Source organism: Oncorhynchus mykiss, chromosome 21, assembly GCF_057628025.1.
Source record: "Oncorhynchus mykiss isolate SJ-2025 chromosome 21, ASM5762802v1, whole genome shotgun sequence".
In the NCBI taxonomy this organism is placed as follows: Eukaryota; Metazoa; Chordata; class Actinopteri; order Salmoniformes; family Salmonidae; genus Oncorhynchus; species Oncorhynchus mykiss.
In genome coordinates this window covers 1,425,001-1,447,551 of record NC_143042.1, presented here as the reverse complement: position 1 = coordinate 1,447,551, position 22,551 = coordinate 1,425,001, and the positions used below count along the sequence as shown (strand labels likewise).

The 22,551-nt window shown below is 50.3% G+C and overlaps 2 protein-coding genes across 7 annotated transcripts in view; both read left to right on the top strand.

Moving 5' to 3' along the window:
- Positions 1-3,064, top strand: part of LOC118942872 (ninjurin-1) — a 58,560-nt gene extending 55,496 nt beyond the window's left edge. Inside the window, exon 4 of the mRNA XM_090213397.1 lies at positions 842-3,064. Within this exon, the coding sequence (XP_090069523.1) occupies positions 842-990 (149 nt within the window). The 3' untranslated portion in view covers positions 991-3,064. The remainder of the gene's footprint in view (positions 1-841) is intronic.
- A 2,374-nt stretch (positions 3,065-5,438) lies between these two features.
- The window catches only part of LOC110513868 (ELKS/Rab6-interacting/CAST family member 1), a 541,524-nt gene continuing 524,411 nt past the window's right edge, over positions 5,439-22,551 (top strand). For all 6 annotated transcript variants that reach the window (XR_016490094.1, XR_016490093.1, XM_090213395.1 and 3 more), the window contains exon 1: positions 5,439-5,668. The gene's annotated coding sequence lies outside the window, so the exon portion shown is untranslated. The remainder of the gene's footprint in view (positions 5,669-22,551) is intronic.

Below are 22,551 nucleotides of genomic sequence, written 5' to 3'. Positions count from 1 at the left end.
CAGTTGTCTGTAGCTGACTGGAGGTAACTCTGTAGTTCTAAACCAGTTGTCTGTAGCTGACTGGAGGTAACTCTGTAGTTCTAAACCAGTTGTCTGTAGCTGACTGGAGGTAACTCTGTAGTTCTAAACCAGTTGTCTGTAGCTGACTGGAGGTAACTCTGTAGTTCTAAATCAGTTGTCTGTAGCTGACTGGATGTAACTCTGTCGTTCTAAACCAGTTGTCTGTAGCTGACTGGAGGTAACTCTGTCGTTCTAAACCAGTTGTCTGTAGCTGACTGGAGGTAACTCTGTAGTTCTAAACCAGTTGTCTGTAGCTGACTGGATGTAACTCTGTAGTTCTAAATCAGTTGTCTGTAGCTGACTGGAGGTAACTCTGTAGTTCTAAATCAGTTGTCTGTAGCTGACTGGAGGTAACTCTGTAGTTCTAAACCAGTTGTCTGTAGCTGACTGGAGGTAACTCTGTCGTTCCAGTAGTTGTTTAGTAAACTGTAAAACATGAACTTGCTTGACCAAGCTGCAGGTCATACGACTGTTTGTTACGTGTAATATATGCTTTGTGGACTTCACCTGACAGATGTTTCTCTCTGGTTTTGTGATGAAATAAACGTATGTGTGGTTGAATTTATTCCGCCACTGTGTGACTGTTTGTGTTGTTGTTGTATATTATTACACATCACGGTGGCGTATGAACGAATGGGTTATAGAGCAAACAACACAACGTCACAACAGGTTATAATATGTCTTGTTTACCGGCTTCCTCTGTGATATTACCCACACACCACTACTGTATGGCATCGGGTCTCGCCTCAGTTACAACACTGTTGGTCTCTGTGTGTTCCAGCACGTAAGGACCTGAACAACGTGGCCAAACAGAGGAAGCTGGACATCATGAACAACGTGGCCACCGGCCTCGTCTTCATCACCGCCATCATCAACATCTTCATCACCGCATTTGGAGTGCAGAAGACTGGCCTGTACCCCAAAACCTAGCCTGAAGACTGGCCTGTACCCCACAACCTAGACAGTAGACTGGCATGTACCCTAAAACCTAGACAGAAGACTTGCCTGTACCCCAAAACCTAGACAGTAGACTGACCTGTACCCCGAAACCTACAATGAAGACTGGCCTGTACCCCAAAACCTAGACAGAAGACTGGCCTGTACCCCAAAACCTAGACTGAAGACTGGCCTGTACCCCACAACCTAGACAGTAGACTGACCTGTACCCCACAACCTAGACAGAAGACTGACCTGTACCCCAAAACCTAGACAGTAGACTGGCCTGTACCCCAAAACCTAGACAGTAGACTGGCCTGTACCCCAAAACCTAGACAGTAGACTGGCCTGTACCCCAAAACCTAGACAGTAGACTGACCTGTACCCCTAAACCTAGACAGTAGACTGACCTGTACCCCAAAACCTAGACAGTAGACTGACCTGTACCCCACAACCTAGACAGAAGACTGACCTGTACCCCAAAACCTAGACAGTAGACTGGCCTGTACCCCAAAACCTAGACAGTAGACTGGCCTGTACCCCAAAACCTAGACAGTAGACTGGCCTGTACCCCAAAACCTAGACAGTAGACTGACCTGTACCCCTAAACCTAGACAGTAGACTGACCTGTACCCCAAAACCTAGACAGTAGACTGACCTGTACCCCAACACCTAGGCTGAAGACTGATCTGTACCCCAAAACCTAGACAGTAGACTGACCTGTACCCCAAAACCTAGACAGAAGACTGGCCTGTACCCCAAAACCTAGACAGAAGACTGGCCTGTACCCCACAACCTAGACAGAAGACTGACCTGTACCCCACAACCTAGACAGAAGACTGACCTGTACCCCACAACCTAGACAGAAGACTGACCTGTACCCCACAACCTAGACAGAAGACTGACCTGTACCCTAAAACCTAGACTGAAGACTGACCTGTACCCCACAACCTAGACAGTAGACTGACCTGTACCCTAAAACCTAGACTGAAGACTGACCTGTACCCCACAACCTAGACAGTAGACTGACCTGTACCCCAAAACCTAGACAGTAGACTGACCTGTACCCCAACACCTAGGCTGAAGACTGATCTGTACCCTAAAACCTAGACTGAAAACTGACCTGTACCCCACAACCTAGACAGTAGACTGACCTGTACCCTAAAACCTAGACAGTAGACTGGCCTGTACCCTAAAACCTAGACAGTAGACTGACCTGTACCCTAAAACCTAGACTGAAGACTGACCTGTACCCCACAACCTAGACAGTAGACTGACCTGTACCCCAAAACCTAGACAGTAGACTGACCTGTACCCCAACACCTAGGCTGAAGACTGATCTGTACCCTAAAACCTAGACTGAAAACTGACCTGTACCCCACAACCTAGACAGTAGACTGACCTGTACCCTAAAACCTAGACAGTAGACTGGCCTGTACCCCAAAACCTAGACAGAAGACTGGCCTGTACCCCACAACCTAGACAGAAGACTGGCCTGTACCCCACAACCTAGACAGAAGACTGGCCTGTACCCTAAAACCTAGACTGAAGACTGACCTGTACCCCACAACCTAGACAGTAGACTGACCTGTACCCTAAAACCTAGACTGAAGACTGACCTGTACCCCACAACCTAGACAGTAGACTGACCTGTACCCTAAAACCTAGAGTGATATACTTCAGCGATATATCTTTCAAAACGCGGCAATACGGGTTTACTATTGTAACTTTTTTTTATCAGAAGAGATTTGTAAAAGAAAGATATTAATCATTTCAATGTCAAAAAAGTAGAATTGTCTTATTCTAATGTGTATGGCTCAGAAATCAAATTAAAGACAAGTGTTTGGGCTATAGATTAGTCTCTCTAGACAAACGGGTTGCCTCCCACAATTTAACAATGTTCAAGCATGTCCTTGGTCTGGGATTTCCAAGAATGGCTACAGACCATAGGGTCTTCAGATAATATAAGGGGAAACAGTGTCTACTAGTGGTCTTTATTTTACTAATAAAATAATGATACTCACTGTGTCCAAAGTGTGTATCTAATGCAATAAACTCCATAAAACAACTGTGTCTTGGTCAAATGTTCTGTTAAGTGAGGGCTGAGACACGTGATACTGAATAAAGGTGTTTATTTAGGATAAGTAATACGGCTGGGGAGTAAATGATGACATCAGCTACATGTAATCTGATTACAACAAAAAAATATAACTGTGATCACTTATGCTACCAGCAAAAACACTGTATTCAGATTACAGATACTTTAGGAAAAACGAGATGATTACTTCTTGGATTACTTTAAAAGGATGTTTTGCAAAAAAAAAGACATTATGACAGCGTTCTGTTTTCTCAACGACATTCCGTTCTGCATTGACAAAAGGAGCAAGTTTAAAGGTCAAATGCAGCTGTTTTTATCTCAATATCAAAGCATTTCTAACTAACAATTTTAAGTGCCTTATTGTGATTTCAATTAAAATGGTCAAAAAAATAAATAATAATTGCTTCTTGGCAAAGAACAATTTCTATTGGTCTGAGTTGGGAAGGGAAAACTGAAAACTAGCTGTTATTGGCAGAGAGGTTTGGAACGCTCTTTCTTATTGGTCGATTAACTCATTTACCAGATGGTGATTTCACCAGGCAGGGCAAAACTCCATCCCAACAAAACAGGCTGAAATTTCAGGCGGTCTTTTCAAACAGCTCTTATATTAAAAGGAGCATAATCATCATTTTCACCACACAGTATTATTCCAACCTCATAGTGAGGAAATATACACTGAGTGGACAAAACATTAGGGACACCTGCTCTTTCCATGACATAGACTGACCAGTGAAAGATATTGATATTGATGTCACCTGTTGAATCCACTTCAATCAGTGTAGATGAAGGAGAAGAGACATGCTAAATAATGATTTGTAAGCCTTGAGACAATTGAGACATGGATTGTGTATGTGTACCATTCAGAATGTAATAGTGCCTTTGAACTGGGTATGGTAGTAAGGCGCACCTGGGTTTTTCACGCTCAACAGTTTCCCGTGTGTATCAAGAGTGGTCCACCACCCAAAGGACATCCAGCCAACTGGACACAACTGTGGGAATCAATGGAGTCAACGTGGGCCAGCATCCCTGTGGAACGCTTTCCACACACCCGGAACCCTCTCGGCAAAAGGGGGTGCAACTCAATATTAGGAAGGTATTCCTAATGTTTTGTACAATTGGTGTATATAAAACACAGGACAATCACATTGACTGTATGGGCCTTCAGGTTTATTCCACCTGAGCAAGTCTGACCACCAATCAGAGACCACTGTGATGACACACCAACTGATGACCACCAATCAGAGACCACTGTGATGACACACCAACTGATGACCACCAATCAGAGACCACTGTGATGACACATGCGATTGATGGATTATTTTAGTATTCTTCTAATCAAAATGTAACTGAAAGTAATCAGATTACGTTACTGAGTTTGGGTAATTAGGACAGGTAATTAGTAACTGTGCTGTAACAGATTACATAGGACAGGTAATTAGTAACTGTGCTGTACCAGATTACATTGGACAGGTAATTAGTACTATAACAGATTACATTGGACAGGCAATTAGTAACTGTACTGTAACAGATTACATTGGACAGGTAATTAGTACTATAACAGATTACATTGGACAGGTAATTAGTAACTGTCCTGTAACAGATTACATTTATAAAGTAACCTAACCAACCATGGACAAATAAGTCATTACATGATCAAGGCTTTGGTCTATGGCCACTCAGGTGACCGAACCAGACACATTCCTTGGGCCACGTCTGGGTGGGTGACAACTGTGTGTGTGTGTGTGTGTGTGTGTGTGTGTGTGTGTGTGTGTGTGTGTGTGTGTGTGTGTGAGAGAGTGTGTAAGGGGTACACACACTACACCACCTTGGCACCAGGGGACTGCACTGGGACAGTATGGGAGGTGGTCAACACTGACAGCTGGAATTATCACAACTGTCATTGACAGTGGATTACAATGAACACATTGTTGTACAGGCCTACACACACATACTTAGACATACACGAAAGTAAATTGTAGGCAACAAAATACATAATACTGTGTATAGCTCTCAAAGTACATGAGACACAATGTCTCGGGCACACTACAAACGGCTAGACTTACAGTAAAACGCTTGTTGTCGTTTCCAAACAGTGTTAGAACTTCAGAGGGTTTGACAATAAACTGTTATCATGATCTGTGATGAGGTGAGGAAGTGTTTACCCAAGGGCGCCCTCTTCTGTTTGAAATACCTGGCAAGTTATCAAAGAGCTGCACGAGTCAGGGTCTAGAATAGAGTGTGTTCTATGGTGAAAGTCTCTCTGCCACAGAGGAAAGCCCGTTCATTTCTCTCGTGACCCTCCCGCCAGCGTCTGATGTTGAAAGACTCGTGCACGTACGGCGGTGGAGTGGAGGGAGGCCATTCTCGTGAACGCGCATCCCGATCCTTACGTCACTGAAGCGCCCTGGCTCGGGATCTACTGGTAGTGCTGGCAATAGAGGAGAAAAATAGCAACTGCTCCGAAAAAGAGGCATTTTCTATCGGTTGTAACGGTTCCTCAACGGATAACGGTTCTATCTGACGCCGGATACGGATAATTGACATAACTGGACTAACCGGATTTATGAGAAGAAGGTAGGTGACATTTTAAAAGTGATTTTCTAGATTGAAGCCCACTTCTGACTGGGCTGAGAAGTGGACAGTCTAGTTGCCGTGAGAGTGTGTGTGTCTCAGGAAAGAGCAGTCATGTACATGTGTTGAGTGTGTGTGGTGTGCTATACGGTAGTTCTGACAGCATGTCTGTTGTAATTAACTCTAATTATAGCAGCTTTACTTAGTTGTTGTCTCGAGTTGTTGGGCTCTTGTGCAGCGCGATATAGGAGGGAAAATGTATTTAGCGGTTGAGGAAAAGAGGTGTCTCGTTTCACTGGGGTTTAACACAATGTAGGTATGTTATGTATTCTATCTACCATTCAATGTGTTCATGTGTTCCCTCAGAGGAATAGGCAGTCTTATAGCCGACTAAAGCGGGTATGAATCAGTGCATTGTGTTGTTTTGTCGGTGTATAGTGAGCGGGTTCTTCTAGACTGCCGTTGAGGGTTCATTTGACTGTCTTAAAGGGTTTGTCTTTGGCTTGTCAGTCTTACGAAAGAGCTGTCAACTCGCTGCGTGGCCAACACAGCACGTCGACACCCGCTCTACCGAGGAGCCAACAACCTAGTCCAGCAAGTTGCAAGTTGTTACATTGTTGCTACGCTGTGTGGATAAAACATGTATCGCCAGGCCTATTCGGCAACATTGTAGCCAGACGTTATTGTTGAAAACACAAAAGCTATAGAAAGATTTACGACGGCTCCGATTAGATAGACTCATTATTTTATCTACGACACGCTTTCCTACGGGAATGACTTGTTTATAGGATATTTACCTCCAAAGTGTAACGTTGCCGCCCGTTGAAATGGCATTTCCCCAGCTCCTCCCATGAGCACTGGAGTCAAATATCCCTGTCGCGGCTCCCTTCCAGAATACCCAATCTGAACTAAACATTAGACCTTCTAAAGTGTTTGTAAACGCCCTGTGTAATTGACTGTAGCCTGTTCCAAAGCACCCGTGATTGACTTGGACGAGGAGGAGGCGGTATTTGCGGGCTATTCCCGGTATCCACTAGACTACTCGTATCCTCCAGACAGCGGGCAACAGGTTGCTTCATGACTGGGGCTAAACGTTGTCATCGACCCCTTGTTATTCACGCGTCACTGGGCCTGGGTTTACCTCAAAACAGCCTAATAACTACTCAGTAATAATGCTGCTCCCTAACTAGATTAGTTTGACAGAATAATAACATTGTCAGTTAATTATCAGTTACTATTCTTTTAACGGTAGTATTTTTCAGCAAGCTACAGTGGGCCTAGTTTGTAACGGCAGTAGGCACCGTCTGTATTTTTCAGCAAGCTACAGTGGGCCTAGTTTGTAACGGCAGTAGGTACCGTAAGTCGTTAATTACCGGAGAAGTTACCTTCAGATCATACACTTTTTAAAACATTTTAGTTGAGTTTATTAGCTCGTGCTGCAGCTACTCTTCCTGGGGTCTGTTCAATATTGTACATGTCATCCGTTACACAATGTTGTGTGTCCTGGCCTTTTGACTGATCATTGATTAGTCAGTTGACTGATAATTGATTATGTCTGTCAGTCTGCCTGTCAGTCTGCCTGTCAGTCTGCCTGTTTGTATGAGAGATAATTAAGGAGTGAGTGAATTAATGAATGACTGTTATGTTGTTCAGTACTAACTCCACTGTGAGGGGGCCAACAGTCTGTCTCAGTGTCAGAGCCCACCTGCTATAGAGGAGATAAGGCCCTAATGACATGTCACCCTACCCCAGTCCATATTCAGGCTGCTCCACTGTAAGGCCTTATGCCAGGCTGCTCCACTGTAAGGCCCTTATGCCAGGCTGCTCCACTGTAAGGCTCTTATGTCAGGCTGCTCCACACTAAGGCCTTATGCCAGGCTGCTCCACTGTAAGGCCCTTATGCCAGGCTGCTCCACGGTAAGGCCTTATGTCAGGCTGCTCCAATGTAAGGCCCTTATCCCAGGCTGCTCCACTGTAAGGCCCTTATGCCAGGCTGCTCCACGGTAAGGCCTTATGTCAGGCTGCTCCAATGTAAGGCCCTTATCCCAGGCTGCTCCACTGTAAGGCCCTTATGCCAGGCTGCTCCACTGTAAGGCCCTTATGCCAGGCTGCTCCACTGTAAGGCTCTTATGTCAGGCTGCTCCACTGTAAGGCCTTATGCCAGGCTGCTCCACTGTAAGGCCCTTATGCACGGCTGCTCCACGGTAAGGCCTTATGTCAGGCTGCTCCAATGTAAGGCCCTTATCCCAGGCTGCTCCACTGTAAGGCCTTATACCAGGCTGCTCCACTGTAAGGCCCTTATGCCAGGCTGCTCCACTGTAAGACCTTATGCCAGGCTGCTCCACTGTAAGGCCTTATGCCAGGCTACTCCACTGTAAGGCCTTATGCCAGGCTACTCCACTGTAAGGCCTTATGCCAGGCTGTTCCACTGTAAGGCCTTATGCCAGGCTGCTCCACTGTAAGGCCTTATGCCAGGCTGCTCCACTGTAAGGCCTTATGCCAGGCTGCTCCGCTGTAAGGCCTTATGCCAGGCTGCTCCACTGTAAGGCCTTATGCCAGGCTGCTCCAATGTAAGGCCCTTATCCCAGGCTGCTCCACTGTAAGGCCCTTATGCCAGGCTGCTCCACTGTAAGGCTCTTATGTCAGGCTGCTCCACTGTAAGGCCTTATGCCAGGCTGCTCCAATGTAAGGCCCTTATCCCAGGCTGCTCCACTGTAAGGCCCTTATGCCAGGCTGCTCCACTGTAAGGCTCTTATGTCAGGCTGCTCCACTGTAAGGCCTTATGCCAGGCTGCTCCACTGTAAGGCCCTTATGCCAGGCTGCTCCACGGTAAGGCCTTATGTCAGGCTGCTCCAATGTAAGGCTCTTATGTCAGGCTGCTCCACTGTAAGGCCTTATGCCAGGCTGCTCCAATGTAAGGCCCTTATCCCAGGCTGCTCCACTGTAAGGCCCTTATGCCAGGCTGCTCCACTGTAAGGCTCTTATGTCAGGCTGCTCCACTGTAAGGCCTTATGCCAGGCTGCTCCACTGTAAGGCCCTTATGCCAGGCTGCTCCACGGTAAGGCCTTATGTCAGGCTGCTCCAATGTAAGGCCCTTATCCCAGGCTGCTCCACTGTAAGGCCTTATACCAGGCTGCTCCACTGTAAGGCCCTTATGCCAGGCTGCTCCACTGTAAGACCTTATGCCAGGCTGCTCCACTGTAAGGCCTTATGCCAGGCTACTCCACTGTAAGGCCTTATGCCAGGCTACTCCACTGTAAGGCCTTATGCCAGGCTGTTCCACTGTAAGGCCTTATGCCAGGCTGCTCCACTGTAAGGCCTTATGCCAGGCTGCTCCACTGTAAGGCCTTATGCCAGGCTGCTCCGCTGTAAGGCCTTATGCCAGGCTGCTCCACTGTAAGGCCTTATGCCAGGCTGCTCCACTGTAAGGCCTTATGCCAGGCTGCTCCGCTGTAAGGCCTTATGCCAGGCTGCTCCACTGTAAGGCCTTATGCCAGGCTGCTCCAATGTAAGGCCCTTATCCCAGGCTGCTCCACTGTAAGGCCCTTATGCCAGGCTGCTCCACTGTAAGGCTCTTATGTCAGGCTACTCCACTGTAAGGCCTTATGCCAGGCTGCTCCACTGTAAGGCCCTCATGCCAGGCTGCTCCACGGTAAGGCCTTATGTCAGGCTGCTCCAATGTAAGGCCCTTATCCCAGGCTGCTCCACTGTAAGGCCTTATACCAGGCTGCTCCACTGTAAGGCCCTTATGCCAGGCTGCTCCACTGTAAGACCTTATGCCAGGCTGCTCCACTGTAAGGCCTTATGCCAGGCTACTCCACTGTAAGGCCTTATGCCAGGCTACTCCACTGTAAGGCCTTATGCCAGGCTGTTCCACTGTAAGGCCATATGCCAGGCTGCTCCACTGTAAGGCCTTATGCCAGGCTGCTCCACTGTAAGGCCCTTATGCCAGGCTGCTCCACGGTAAGGCCTTATGTCAGGCTGCTCCAATGTAAGGCCCTTATCCCAGGCTGCTCCACTGTAAGGCCCTTATGCCAGGCTGCTCCACGGTAAGGCCTTATGTCAGGCTGCTCCAATGTAAGGCCCTTATCCCAGGCTGCTCCACTGTAAGGCCCTTATGCCAGGCTGCTCCACTGTAAGGCCCTTATGCCAGGCTGCTCCACTGTAAGGCTCTTATGTCAGGCTGCTCCACTGTAAGGCCTTATGCCAGGCTGCTCCACTGTAAGGCCCTTATGCCAGGCTGCTCCACGGTAAGGCCTTATGTCAGGCTGCTCCAATGTAAGGCCCTTATCCCAGGCTGCTCCACTGTAAGGCCTTATACCAGGCTGCTCCACTGTAAGGCCCTTATGCCAGGCTGCTCCACTGTAAGACCTTATGCCAGGCTGCTCCACTGTAAGGCCTTATGCCAGGCTACTCCACTGTAAGGCCTTATGCCAGGCTACTCCACTGTAAGGCCTTATGCCAGGCTGTTCCACTGTAAGGCCTTATGCCAGGCTGCTCCACTGTAAGGCCTTATGCCAGGCTGCTCCACTGTAAGGCCTTATGCCAGGCTGCTCCGCTGTAAGGCCTTATGCCAGGCTGCTCCACTGTAAGGCCTTATGCCAGGCTGCTCCAATGTAAGGCCCTTATCCCAGGCTGCTCCACTGTAAGGCCCTTATGCCAGGCTGCTCCACTGTAAGGCTCTTATGTCAGGCTGCTCCACTGTAAGGCCTTATGCCAGGCTGCTCCAATGTAAGGCCCTTATCCCAGGCTGCTCCACTGTAAGGCCCTTATGCCAGGCTGCTCCACTGTAAGGCTCTTATGTCAGGCTGCTCCACTGTAAGGCCTTATGCCAGGCTGCTCCACTGTAAGGCCCTTATGCCAGGCTGCTCCACGGTAAGGCCTTATGTCAGGCTGCTCCAATGTAAGGCTCTTATGTCAGGCTGCTCCACTGTAAGGCCTTATGCCAGGCTGCTCCAATGTAAGGCCCTTATCCCAGGCTGCTCCACTGTAAGGCCCTTATGCCAGGCTGCTCCACTGTAAGGCTCTTATGTCAGGCTGCTCCACTGTAAGGCCTTATGCCAGGCTGCTCCACTGTAAGGCCCTTATGCCAGGCTGCTCCACGGTAAGGCCTTATGTCAGGCTGCTCCAATGTAAGGCCCTTATCCCAGGCTGCTCCACTGTAAGGCCTTATACCAGGCTGCTCCACTGTAAGGCCCTTATGCCAGGCTGCTCCACTGTAAGACCTTATGCCAGGCTGCTCCACTGTAAGGCCTTATGCCAGGCTACTCCACTGTAAGGCCTTATGCCAGGCTACTCCACTGTAAGGCCTTATGCCAGGCTGTTCCACTGTAAGGCCTTATGCCAGGCTGCTCCACTGTAAGGCCTTATGCCAGGCTGCTCCACTGTAAGGCCTTATGCCAGGCTGCTCCGCTGTAAGGCCTTATGCCAGGCTGCTCCACTGTAAGGCCTTATGCCAGGCTGCTCCACTGTAAGGCCTTATGCCAGGCTGCTCCGCTGTAAGGCCTTATGCCAGGCTGCTCCACTGTAAGGCCTTATGCCAGGCTGCTCCAATGTAAGGCCCTTATCCCAGGCTGCTCCACTGTAAGGCCCTTATGCCAGGCTGCTCCACTGTAAGGCTCTTATGTCAGGCTACTCCACTGTAAGGCCTTATGCCAGGCTGCTCCACTGTAAGGCCCTTATGCCAGGCTGCTCCACGGTAAGGCCTTATGTCAGGCTGCTCCAATGTAAGGCCCTTATCCCAGGCTGCTCCACTGTAAGGCCTTATACCAGGCTGCTCCACTGTAAGGCCCTTATGCCAGGCTGCTCCACTGTAAGACCTTATGCCAGGCTGCTCCACTGTAAGGCCTTATGCCAGGCTACTCCACTGTAAGGCCTTATGCCAGGCTACTCCACTGTAAGGCCTTATGCCAGGCTGTTCCACTGTAAGGCCATATGCCAGGCTGCTCCACTGTAAGGCCTTATGCCAGGCTGCTCCACTGTAAGGCCTTATGCCAGGCTGCTCCGCTGTAAGGCCTTATGCCAGGCTGCTCCACTGTAAGGCCTTATGCCAGGCTGCTCCACTGTAAGGCCTTATGCCAGGCTGCTCCGCTGTAAGGCCTTATGCCAGGCTGCTCCACTGTAAGGCCTTATGCCAGGCTGCTCCACTGTAAGGCCCTTATCCCAGGCTGCTCCACTGTAAGGCCCTTATGCCAGGCTGCTCCACTGTAAGGCTCTTATGTCAGGCTGCTCCACTGTAAGGCCTTATGCCAGGCTGCTCCACTGTAAGGCCCTTATGCCAGGCTGCTCCACGGTAAGGCCTTATGTCAGGCTGCTCCAATGTAAGGCCCTTATCCCAGGCTGCTCCACTGTAAGGCCTTATACCAGGCTGCTCCACTGTAAGGCCCTTATGCCAGGCTGCTCCACTGTAAGACCTTATGCCAGGCTGCTCCACTGTAAGGCCTTATGCCAGGCTACTCCACTGTAAGGCCCTTATGCCAGGCTGCTCCACGGTAAGGCCTTATGTCAGGCTGCTCCAATGTAAGGCCCTTATCCCAGGCTGCTCCACTGTAAGGCCCTTATGCCAGGCTGCTCCACTGTAAGGCCCTTATGCCAGGCTGCTCCACTGTAAGGCTCTTATGTCAGGCTGCTCCACTGTAAGGCCTTATGCCAGGCTGCTCCACTGTAAGGCCCTTATGCCAGGCTGCTCCACGGTAAGGCCTTATGTCAGGCTGCTCCAATGTAAGGCCCTTATCCCAGGCTGCTCCACTGTAAGGCCTTATACCAGGCTGCTCCACTGTAAGGCCCTTATGCCAGGCTGCTCCACTGTAAGACCTTATGCCAGGCTGCTCCACTGTAAGGCCTTATGCCAGGCTACTCCACTGTAAGGCCTTATGCCAGGCTACTCCACTGTAAGGCCTTATGCCAGGCTGTTCCACTGTAAGGCCTTATGCCAGGCTGCTCCACTGTAAGGCCTTATGCCAGGCTGCTCCACTGTAAGGCCTTATGCCAGGCTGCTCCGCTGTAAGGCCTTATGCCAGGCTGCTCCACTGTAAGGCCTTATGCCAGGCTGCTCCACTGTAAGGCCTTATGCCAGGCTGCTCCACTGTAAGGCCTTATGCCAGGCTGCTCCGCTGTAAGGCCTTATGCCAGGCTGCTCCACTGTAAGGCCTTATGCCAGGCTGCTCCAATGTAAGGCCCTTATCCCAGGCTGCTCCACTGTAAGGCCCTTATGCCAGGCTGCTCCACTGTAAGGCTCTTATGTCAGGCTGCTCCACTGTAAGGCCTTATGCCAGGCTGCTCCACTGTAAGGCCCTTATGCCAGGCTGCTCCACGGTAAGGCCTTATGTCAGGCTGCTCCAATGTAAGGCCCTTATCCCAGGCTGCTCCACTGTAAGGCCTTATACCAGGCTGCTCCACTGTAAGGCCCTTATGCCAGGCTGCTCCACTGTAAGACCTTATGCCAGGCTGCTCCACTGTAAGGCCTTATGCCAGGCTACTCCACTGTAAGGCCTTATGCCAGGCTACTCCACTGTAAGGCCTTATGCCAGGCTGTTCCACTGTAAGGCCTTATGCCAGGCTGCTCCACTGTAAGGCCTTATGCCAGGCTGCTCCACTGTAAGGCCTTATGCCAGGCTGCTCCGCTGTAAGGCCTTATGCCAGGCTGCTCCACTGTAAGGCCTTATGCCAGGCTGCTCCACTGTAAGGCCTTATGCCAGGCTGCTCCGCTGTAAGGCCTTATGCCAGGCTGCTCCACTGTAAGGCCTTATGCCAGGCTGCTCCAATGTAAGGCCCTTATCCCAGGCTGCTCCACTGTAAGGCCCTTATGCCAGGCTGCTCCACTGTAAGGCTCTTATGTCAGGCTGCTCCACTGTAAGGCCTTATGCCAGGCTGCTCCACTGTAAGGCCCTTATGCCAGGCTGCTCCACGGTAAGGCCTTATGTCAGGCTGCTCCAATGTAAGGCCCTTATCCCAGGCTGCTCCACTGTAAGGCCTTATACCAGGCTGCTCCACTGTAAGGCCCTTATGCCAGGCTGCTCCACTGTAAGACCTTATGCCAGGCTGCTCCACTGTAAGGCCTTATGCCAGGCTACTCCACTGTAAGGCCTTATGCCAGGCTACTCCACTGTAAGGCCTTATGCCAGGCTGTTCCACTGTAAGGCCTTATGCCAGGCTGCTCCACTGTAAGGCCTTATGCCAGGCTGCTCCACTGTAAGGCCTTATGCCAGGCTGCTCCGCTGTAAGGCCTTATGCCAGGCTGCTCCACTGTAAGGCCTTATGCCAGGCTGCTCCAATGTAAGGCCCTTATCCCAGGCTGCTCCACTGTAAGGCCCTTATGCCAGGCTGCTCCACTGTAAGGCTCTTATGTCAGGCTGCTCCACTGTAAGGCCTTATGCCAGGCTGCTCCAATGTAAGGCCCTTATCCCAGGCTGCTCCACTGTAAGGCCCTTATGCCAGGCTGCTCCACTGTAAGGCTCTTATGTCAGGCTGCTCCACTGTAAGGCCTTATGCCAGGCTGCTCCACTGTAAGGCCCTTATGCCAGGCTGCTCCACGGTAAGGCCTTATGTCAGGCTGCTCCAATGTAAGGCTCTTATGTCAGGCTGCTCCACTGTAAGGCCTTATGCCAGGCTGCTCCAATGTAAGGCCCTTATCCCAGGCTGCTCCACTGTAAGGCCCTTATGCCAGGCTGCTCCACTGTAAGGCTCTTATGTCAGGCTGCTCCACTGTAAGGCCTTATGCCAGGCTGCTCCACTGTAAGGCCCTTATGCCAGGCTGCTCCACGGTAAGGCCTTATGTCAGGCTGCTCCAATGTAAGGCCCTTATCCCAGGCTGCTCCACTGTAAGGCCTTATACCAGGCTGCTCCACTGTAAGGCCCTTATGCCAGGCTGCTCCACTGTAAGACCTTATGCCAGGCTGCTCCACTGTAAGGCCTTATGCCAGGCTACTCCACTGTAAGGCCTTATGCCAGGCTACTCCACTGTAAGGCCTTATGCCAGGCTGTTCCACTGTAAGGCCTTATGCCAGGCTGCTCCACTGTAAGGCCTTATGCCAGGCTGCTCCACTGTAAGGCCTTATGCCAGGCTGCTCCGCTGTAAGGCCTTATGCCAGGCTGCTCCACTGTAAGGCCTTATGCCAGGCTGCTCCACTGTAAGGCCTTATGCCAGGCTGCTCCGCTGTAAGGCCTTATGCCAGGCTGCTCCACTGTAAGGCCTTATGCCAGGCTGCTCCAATGTAAGGCCCTTATCCCAGGCTGCTCCACTGTAAGGCCCTTATGCCAGGCTGCTCCACTGTAAGGCTCTTATGTCAGGCTACTCCACTGTAAGGCCTTATGCCAGGCTGCTCCACTGTAAGGCCCTTATGCCAGGCTGCTCCACGGTAAGGCCTTATGTCAGGCTGCTCCAATGTAAGGCCCTTATCCCAGGCTGCTCCACTGTAAGGCCTTATACCAGGCTGCTCCACTGTAAGGCCCTTATGCCAGGCTGCTCCACTGTAAGACCTTATGCCAGGCTGCTCCACTGTAAGGCCTTATGCCAGGCTACTCCACTGTAAGGCCTTATGCCAGGCTACTCCACTGTAAGGCCTTATGCCAGGCTGTTCCACTGTAAGGCCATATGCCAGGCTGCTCCACTGTAAGGCCTTATGCCAGGCTGCTCCACTGTAAGGCCTTATGCCAGGCTGCTCCGCTGTAAGGCCTTATGCCAGGCTGCTCCACTGTAAGGCCTTATGCCAGGCTGCTCCACTGTAAGGCCTTATGCCAGGCTGCTCCGCTGTAAGGCCTTATGCCAGGCTGCTCCACTGTAAGGCCTTATGCCAGGCTGCTCCACTGTAAGGCCCTTATCCCAGGCTGCTCCACTGTAAGGCCCTTATGCCAGGCTGCTCCACTGTAAGGCTCTTATGTCAGGCTGCTCCACTGTAAGGCCTTATGCCAGGCTGCTCCACTGTAAGGCCCTTATGCCAGGCTGCTCCACGGTAAGGCCTTATGTCAGGCTGCTCCAATGTAAGGCCCTTATCCCAGGCTGCTCCACTGTAAGGCCTTATACCAGGCTGCTCCACTGTAAGGCCCTTATGCCAGGCTGCTCCACTGTAAGACCTTATGCCAGGCTGCTCCACTGTAAGGCCTTATGCCAGGCTACTCCACTGTAAGGCCCTTATGCCAGGCTGCTCCACGGTAAGGCCTTATGTCAGGCTGCTCCAATGTAAGGCCCTTATCCCAGGCTGCTCCACTGTAAGGCCCTTATGCCAGGCTGCTCCACTGTAAGGCCCTTATGCCAGGCTGCTCCACTGTAAGGCTCTTATGTCAGGCTGCTCCACTGTAAGGCCTTATGCCAGGCTGCTCCACTGTAAGGCCCTTATGCCAGGCTGCTCCACGGTAAGGCCTTATGTCAGGCTGCTCCAATGTAAGGCCCTTATCCCAGGCTGCTCCACTGTAAGGCCTTATACCAGGCTGCTCCACTGTAAGGCCCTTATGCCAGGCTGCTCCACTGTAAGACCTTATGCCAGGCTGCTCCACTGTAAGGCCTTATGCCAGGCTACTCCACTGTAAGGCCTTATGCCAGGCTACTCCACTGTAAGGCCTTATGCCAGGCTGTTCCACTGTAAGGCCTTATGCCAGGCTGCTCCACTGTAAGGCCTTATGCCAGGCTGCTCCACTGTAAGGCCTTATGCCAGGCTGCTCCGCTGTAAGGCCTTATGCCAGGCTGCTCCACTGTAAGGCCTTATGCCAGGCTGCTCCACTGTAAGGCCTTATGCCAGGCTGCTCCACTGTAAGGCCTTATGCCAGGCTGCTCCGCTGTAAGGCCTTATGCCAGGCTGCTCCACTGTAAGGCCTTATGCCAGGCTGCTCCAATGTAAGGCCCTTATCCCAGGCTGCTCCACTGTAAGGCCCTTATGCCAGGCTGCTCCACTGTAAGGCTCTTATGTCAGGCTGCTCCACTGTAAGGCCTTATGCCAGGCTGCTCCACTGTAAGGCCCTTATGCCAGGCTGCTCCACGGTAAGGCCTTATGTCAGGCTGCTCCAATGTAAGGCCCTTATCCCAGGCTGCTCCACTGTAAGGCCTTATACCAGGCTGCTCCACTGTAAGGCCCTTATGCCAGGCTGCTCCACTGTAAGACCTTATGCCAGGCTGCTCCACTGTAAGGCCTTATGCCAGGCTACTCCACTGTAAGGCCTTATGCCAGGCTACTCCACTGTAAGGCCTTATGCCAGGCTGTTCCACTGTAAGGCCTTATGCCAGGCTGCTCCACTGTAAGGCCTTATGCCAGGCTGCTCCACTGTAAGGCCTTATGCCAGGCTGCTCCGCTGTAAGGCCTTATGCCAGGCTGCTCCACTGTAAGGCCTTATGCCAGGCTGCTCCACTGTAAGGCCTTATGCCAGGCTGCTCCGCTGTAAGGCCTTATGCCAGGCTGCTCCACTGTAAGGCCTTATGCCAGGCTGCTCCAATGTAAGGCCCTTATCCCAGGCTGCTCCACTGTAAGGCCCTTATGCCAGGCTGCTCCACTGTAAGGCTCTTATGTCAGGCTGCTCCACTGTAAGGCCTTATGCCAGGCTGCTCCACTGTAAGGCCCTTATGCCAGGCTGCTCCACGGTAAGGCCTTATGTCAGGCTGCTCCAATGTAAGGCCCTTATCCCAGGCTGCTCCACTGTAAGGCCTTATACCAGGCTGCTCCACTGTAAGGCCCTTATGCCAGGCTGCTCCACTGTAAGACCTTATGCCAGGCTGCTCCACTGTAAGGCCTTATGCCAGGCTACTCCACTGTAAGGCCTTATGCCAGGCTACTCCACTGTAAGGCCTTATGCCAGGCTGTTCCACTGTAAGGCCTTATGCCAGGCTGCTCCACTGTAAGGCCTTATGCCAGGCTGCTCCACTGTAAGGCCTTATGCCAGGCTGCTCCGCTGTAAGGCCTTATGCCAGGCTGCTCCACTGTAAGGCCTTATGCCAGGCTGCTCCACTGTAAGGCCTTATGCCAGGCTGCTCCACTGTAAGGCCTTATTCCAGGCTGCTCCACTGTAAGGCCTTATGGCAGGCTGCTCCACTGTAAGGCCCTTATGCCAGGCTGCTCCACTGTAAGGCCTTATGCCAGGCTGCTCCGCTGTAAGGCCTTATGCCAGGCTGCTCCACTGTAAGGCCTTATGCCAGGCTGCTCCACTGTAAGGCCTTATGCCAGGCTGCTCCACTGTAAGGCCTTATTCCAGGCTGCTCCACTGTAAGGCCTTATGGCAGGCTGCTCCACTGTAAGGCCCTTATGCCAGGCTGCTCCACTGTAAGGCCTTATGTCAGGCTCCTCCACTGTCAGGCCTTATGCCAGGCTGCTCCACTGTAAGGCCTTATGCCAGGCTGCTCCACTGTAAGGCCTTATGCCAGGCTGCTCCACTGTAAGGCCTTATTCCAGGCTGCTCCACTGTAAGGCCTTATGGCAGGCTGCTCCACTGTAAGGCCCTTATGCCAGGCTGCTCCACTGTAAGGCCTTATGTCAGGCTCCTCCACTGTCAGGCCTTATGCCAGGCTGCTCCACTGTAAGGCCTTATGCCAGGCTGCTCCCCTGTCAGGCCTTATGCCAGGCTGCTCCACTGTAAGGCCTTATGGCAGGCTGCTCCACTGTAAGGCCTTATGTCAGGCTGCTCCACTGCCCTCCTCCCACTAAAGGAGTTGGGAGCAGGTACAGCCCCCTGTGGGGACATTGGACCCTGGTTACAGGGATATGACTGATAACAGTGACCTCTCTGTTTCATCTGGTTGTTATGGGAGACAGCTGACCTGCTGGAGGATGGGTCTCTGATGGGTCTTTTTCCTGCTGGTAGAGTTTAATTCGCTCCCGAGTGGCACAGAGGTCTAAGGCCCTGCATCTCAGTGCTAGAGGTGTCACTACAGACCCTGGTTTGATCCCGGGCTGTATCACAACCGGCTGTGATCGAGAGTCCCGTAGGGCGTCGCACAATTGGCCCAGCCTCGTGCAGGTTAGGGGAGGGTTTGGCCAGGGTAGGCCGTCATTGTAAATAAGAATTTGTTCTTAACTGTTTTGCCTAGTTAAATAAAGGTTAAATAAAATACAATTCTTTGAATGGTGTAGAATGAAAGAGGATGACATTGACATGGGCATTCTATTGACCTACTATAGATAACATACTGTACATTTTTTGTTTATTGGAAATTTAATGAACTAGTTGTTGATTTATAGTTTTCACCTCCCTTCTGACCCCTATCCCAGTACCTGGTGGACACCTGGTTACACCCCCCCCCTGACCCCTATACCAGTACCTGGTGGACACCTGGTTACACCCCCCCCCCCCCCTGACCCCTATCCCAGTACCTGGTGGACACCTGGTTACACCCCCCCTCTGACCCCTATCCCAGTACCTGGTGACACCTGGTTTCACCTCCCCTTTGACCCCTATTCCAGTACCTGGTGATACTGCCTGAGTTGTTTGTTGAGTCCAATATGTGCAAGTCAAGACCTGTCATCTCTCACTTCTGTAACTTCAAGTTTACTCAAAATAAGCGCTTGTGGTGTGTGTGTGTGTGTGTGTGTGTTATCATGTATCAGCTTGCTAGAGTCTAATTGATAAGGATATTGCTGAGTGAGAGAAATGATATTAATGTATTGTATAGGAAGGATAATGCTGTAGTGCAGAGGAAGGATAATACTGTAGTGTAAAGGAAGGATAATGTTGTAGCGTAGAGGAAGGATAATGCTGTAGCGTAAAGGAAGGATAATGCTGTAGTGTAAAGGAAGGATAATGCTGTAGTGTTGAGGAAGGATAATGCTGTAGTGTTGAGGAAGGATAATGCCGCACTGTATATGAAGGATAACAGTGTATTGCAGAGGAAGGATAGTGCTCTATTGTAGAGGAAGGATAATGCTGTATTGTAGAGGAAGGATAATGCTGTATGGTTGGCCTTATACACAGTAATAACACTATGTTTCCCCTAGAACCCAAAAAATTGGGGTTAGCACTTCAGAATGTATTTCATTGAAGAAAAATTGAGATTTTGAGATTGTAATTTTTGTGGAGTTAGCTCAATCTGGGCAAACGTATTAGATTCCTCCTGGGCGAAAAGAAAGCCAAGCTCTTACTTTCACTTCTTTCCCACCCCATATTAATTTCTTCTCTTTTGCAACAATGAGTTTGGCAAGTTCACTTATGTGTTGGATGGCTGCTGTTGTAATGAAAATGTAGGTTTATACCAGGTGTGTGTGTGCAGGCCCCCAGGATTCTACATAAAGCCTGTTTACCCACATGATAATCATGTGGTGGGTGATTATGTTTATCTTATTTCACACATGTGCAAATTATACACACATGTGAGTTGGAGAGTTTTTTTTGTTTTGCATTTCCCAACTCCCCCTGAGAGTGGGGTTCCAACCACCCATTATCAATGGCTTCCCTGGAGCAGTAAGTGTTAAGTGCCTTGCTCAAGGACACGTCAACAGATTTTTCACCTTTTCTGCACAGGGATTCGAACTAGCAACCTTTCGGTTACTGGTGCAACACTCTAACCACTTGGCTACCTGTCACTTGCATATACAGTGCCTTGCGAAAGTATTCGGCCCCCTTGAACTTTGCGACCTTTTGCCACATTTCAGGCTTAAAACATAAAGATATAAAACTGTATTTTTTTGTGAAGAATCAACAACAAGTGGGACACAATCATGAAGTGGAACGACATTTATTGGATATTTCAAACTTTTTTAACAAATCAAAAACTGAAAAATTGGTCGTGCAAAATTATTCCATCACTCCAGTATCCCTGTCCCCTTACCCCTATACATATCTACCTCCATCACTCCAGTATCCCTGTCTCCTTACCCCTATACATATCTACCTCCATCACTCCAGTATCCCTGTCACCTCCCCCCTATACATATCTACCTCCATCACTCCAGTATCCCTGTCTCCTCCCCCCTATACATATCTACCTCCATCACTCCAGTATCCCTGTCTCCTCCCCCCTATACATATCTACCTCCATTACTCCAGTATCCCTGTCTCCTCCCCCCTATACATATCTACCTCCATTACTCCAGTATCCCTGTCTCCTCCCCCCTATACATATCTACCTCCATCACTCCAGTATCCCTGTCTCCTTACCCCTATACATATCTACCTCCATCACTCCAGTATCCCTGTCTCCTTACCTCTATACATATCTACCTCCATCACTCCAGTATCCCTGTCTCCTTACCCCTATACATATCTACCTCCATCACTCCAGTATCCCTGTCTCCTCCCCCCTATACATATCTACCTCCATCACTCCAGTATCCCTGTCTCCTTACCCCTATACATATCTACCTCCATCACTCCAGTATCCCTGTCTCCTCCCCCCTATACATATCTACCTCCATTACTCCAGTATCCCTGTCTCCTCCCCCCTATACATATCTACCTCCATTACTCCAGTATCCCTGTCTCCTCCCCCCTATACATATCTACCTCGGGAGAAACGAAGGTTGAAAGTCATGCGTCCTCCGATACACAAGCCGCACTGCTTCTTAACACAGCGCGCATCCAACCCAGAAGCCAGCCGCACCAATGTGTCGGAGGAAACACCGTGCACCTGGCTGCCTTGGTTAGCGCGCACTGCGCCCGGCCCGCCACAGGAGTCGCTGGTGCGCGATGAGACAAGGACATCCCTACCGGCCAAGCCCTCCCTAACCCGGGCGACGCTAGGCCAATTGTGCATCGCCCCACGGACCTCCCGGCCGCGGCCGGTTACGACAGAGCCTGGGCGCGAACCCAGAGTCTCTGATGGCACAGCTGGCGCTGCAGTACAGCGCCCTTAACCACTGCGCCACCCGGGAATTATGGGGTATTGTGTGTAGATCTGTGGCACAACATGTCAAGTCAAGGGGTTTGAATGCTTTCTGAAGGCTCTGTATTAAATCAAACACGACTGTATATCAGAGTTATTTGTAACTGTTTGGAGAGGTAGCAATATTCATCTTGGAATCTATGCTTTCAAATACACTAGCCTTCTTTGTTGTTTTTCAACATTATTAACAAATATCGATGATGTCTTTAAACTTTTCATATCTCATGAGTTGAATAGAACCAAAGTGAATGTTTAATTCAGTTTAATTCAGTTTAATTCTATCCCTGAGCTTTATCTAGAGCCGACATCACCCTGACATTTTGTATGTGGTTTGCCCTGGCTACATCTTAATTAGGTGTCCCCGGTTTTCCTCCAACTTGCTTTATAATCTGTTTGTGTTCTTCGGAGATCCACTGATTTTAATCTTAAAACTGAGTCCCAAATGGCACCCTATTCCATATTTAGTGCACTACTTTTGACCTGGGATGTAGTGCCATTTGGGCCACTCCATATTTAGTGCACTACTTTTGACCTGGGATGTAGTGCCATTTGGGCCACGGACTTAGTCATATGCTGAGGCCTGATGCACCCGTCGCCATGGGAACAGTGACACATGTACATGACAGTCACACCACCTGGATTAGGAGACGTTTGGTTGGTCTCTTGTTGCAGCTCATGAGTTCGTGAGCCAATAAGGACACATTTGGAAAACACTTGGATCTTTTTTGCTTCAGTGGTTCTGTTCAATTTGCCTTACAAGAAAAGCTGTTTCCCTCTGTCTCCCTCTGTTTCCCTCTGTTTCCCTCTGTCTGTCTCTGTCTCTCTCTGTCTCTGTTTCCCTCTGTCACTCTGTCTCTCTCTGTCTCTGTTTCCCTCTGTCTCTCTCTGTCTCTCTCTGTCTCTCTCTGTCTCTCTCGTCTGTCTGTCTGTCTGTCTGTCTCTGTCTCTCTCTGTCTCTCTCTGTCTCTCTCTGTTTCCCTCTGTTTCCCTCTGTTTCCCTCTGTCTCTCTCTGTCTCTCTCTGTCTCTCTCGTCTGTCTGTCTGTCTGTCTCTGTCTCTCACTCATCTGTGTGTCTCTGTCTGTCTCTGTCTG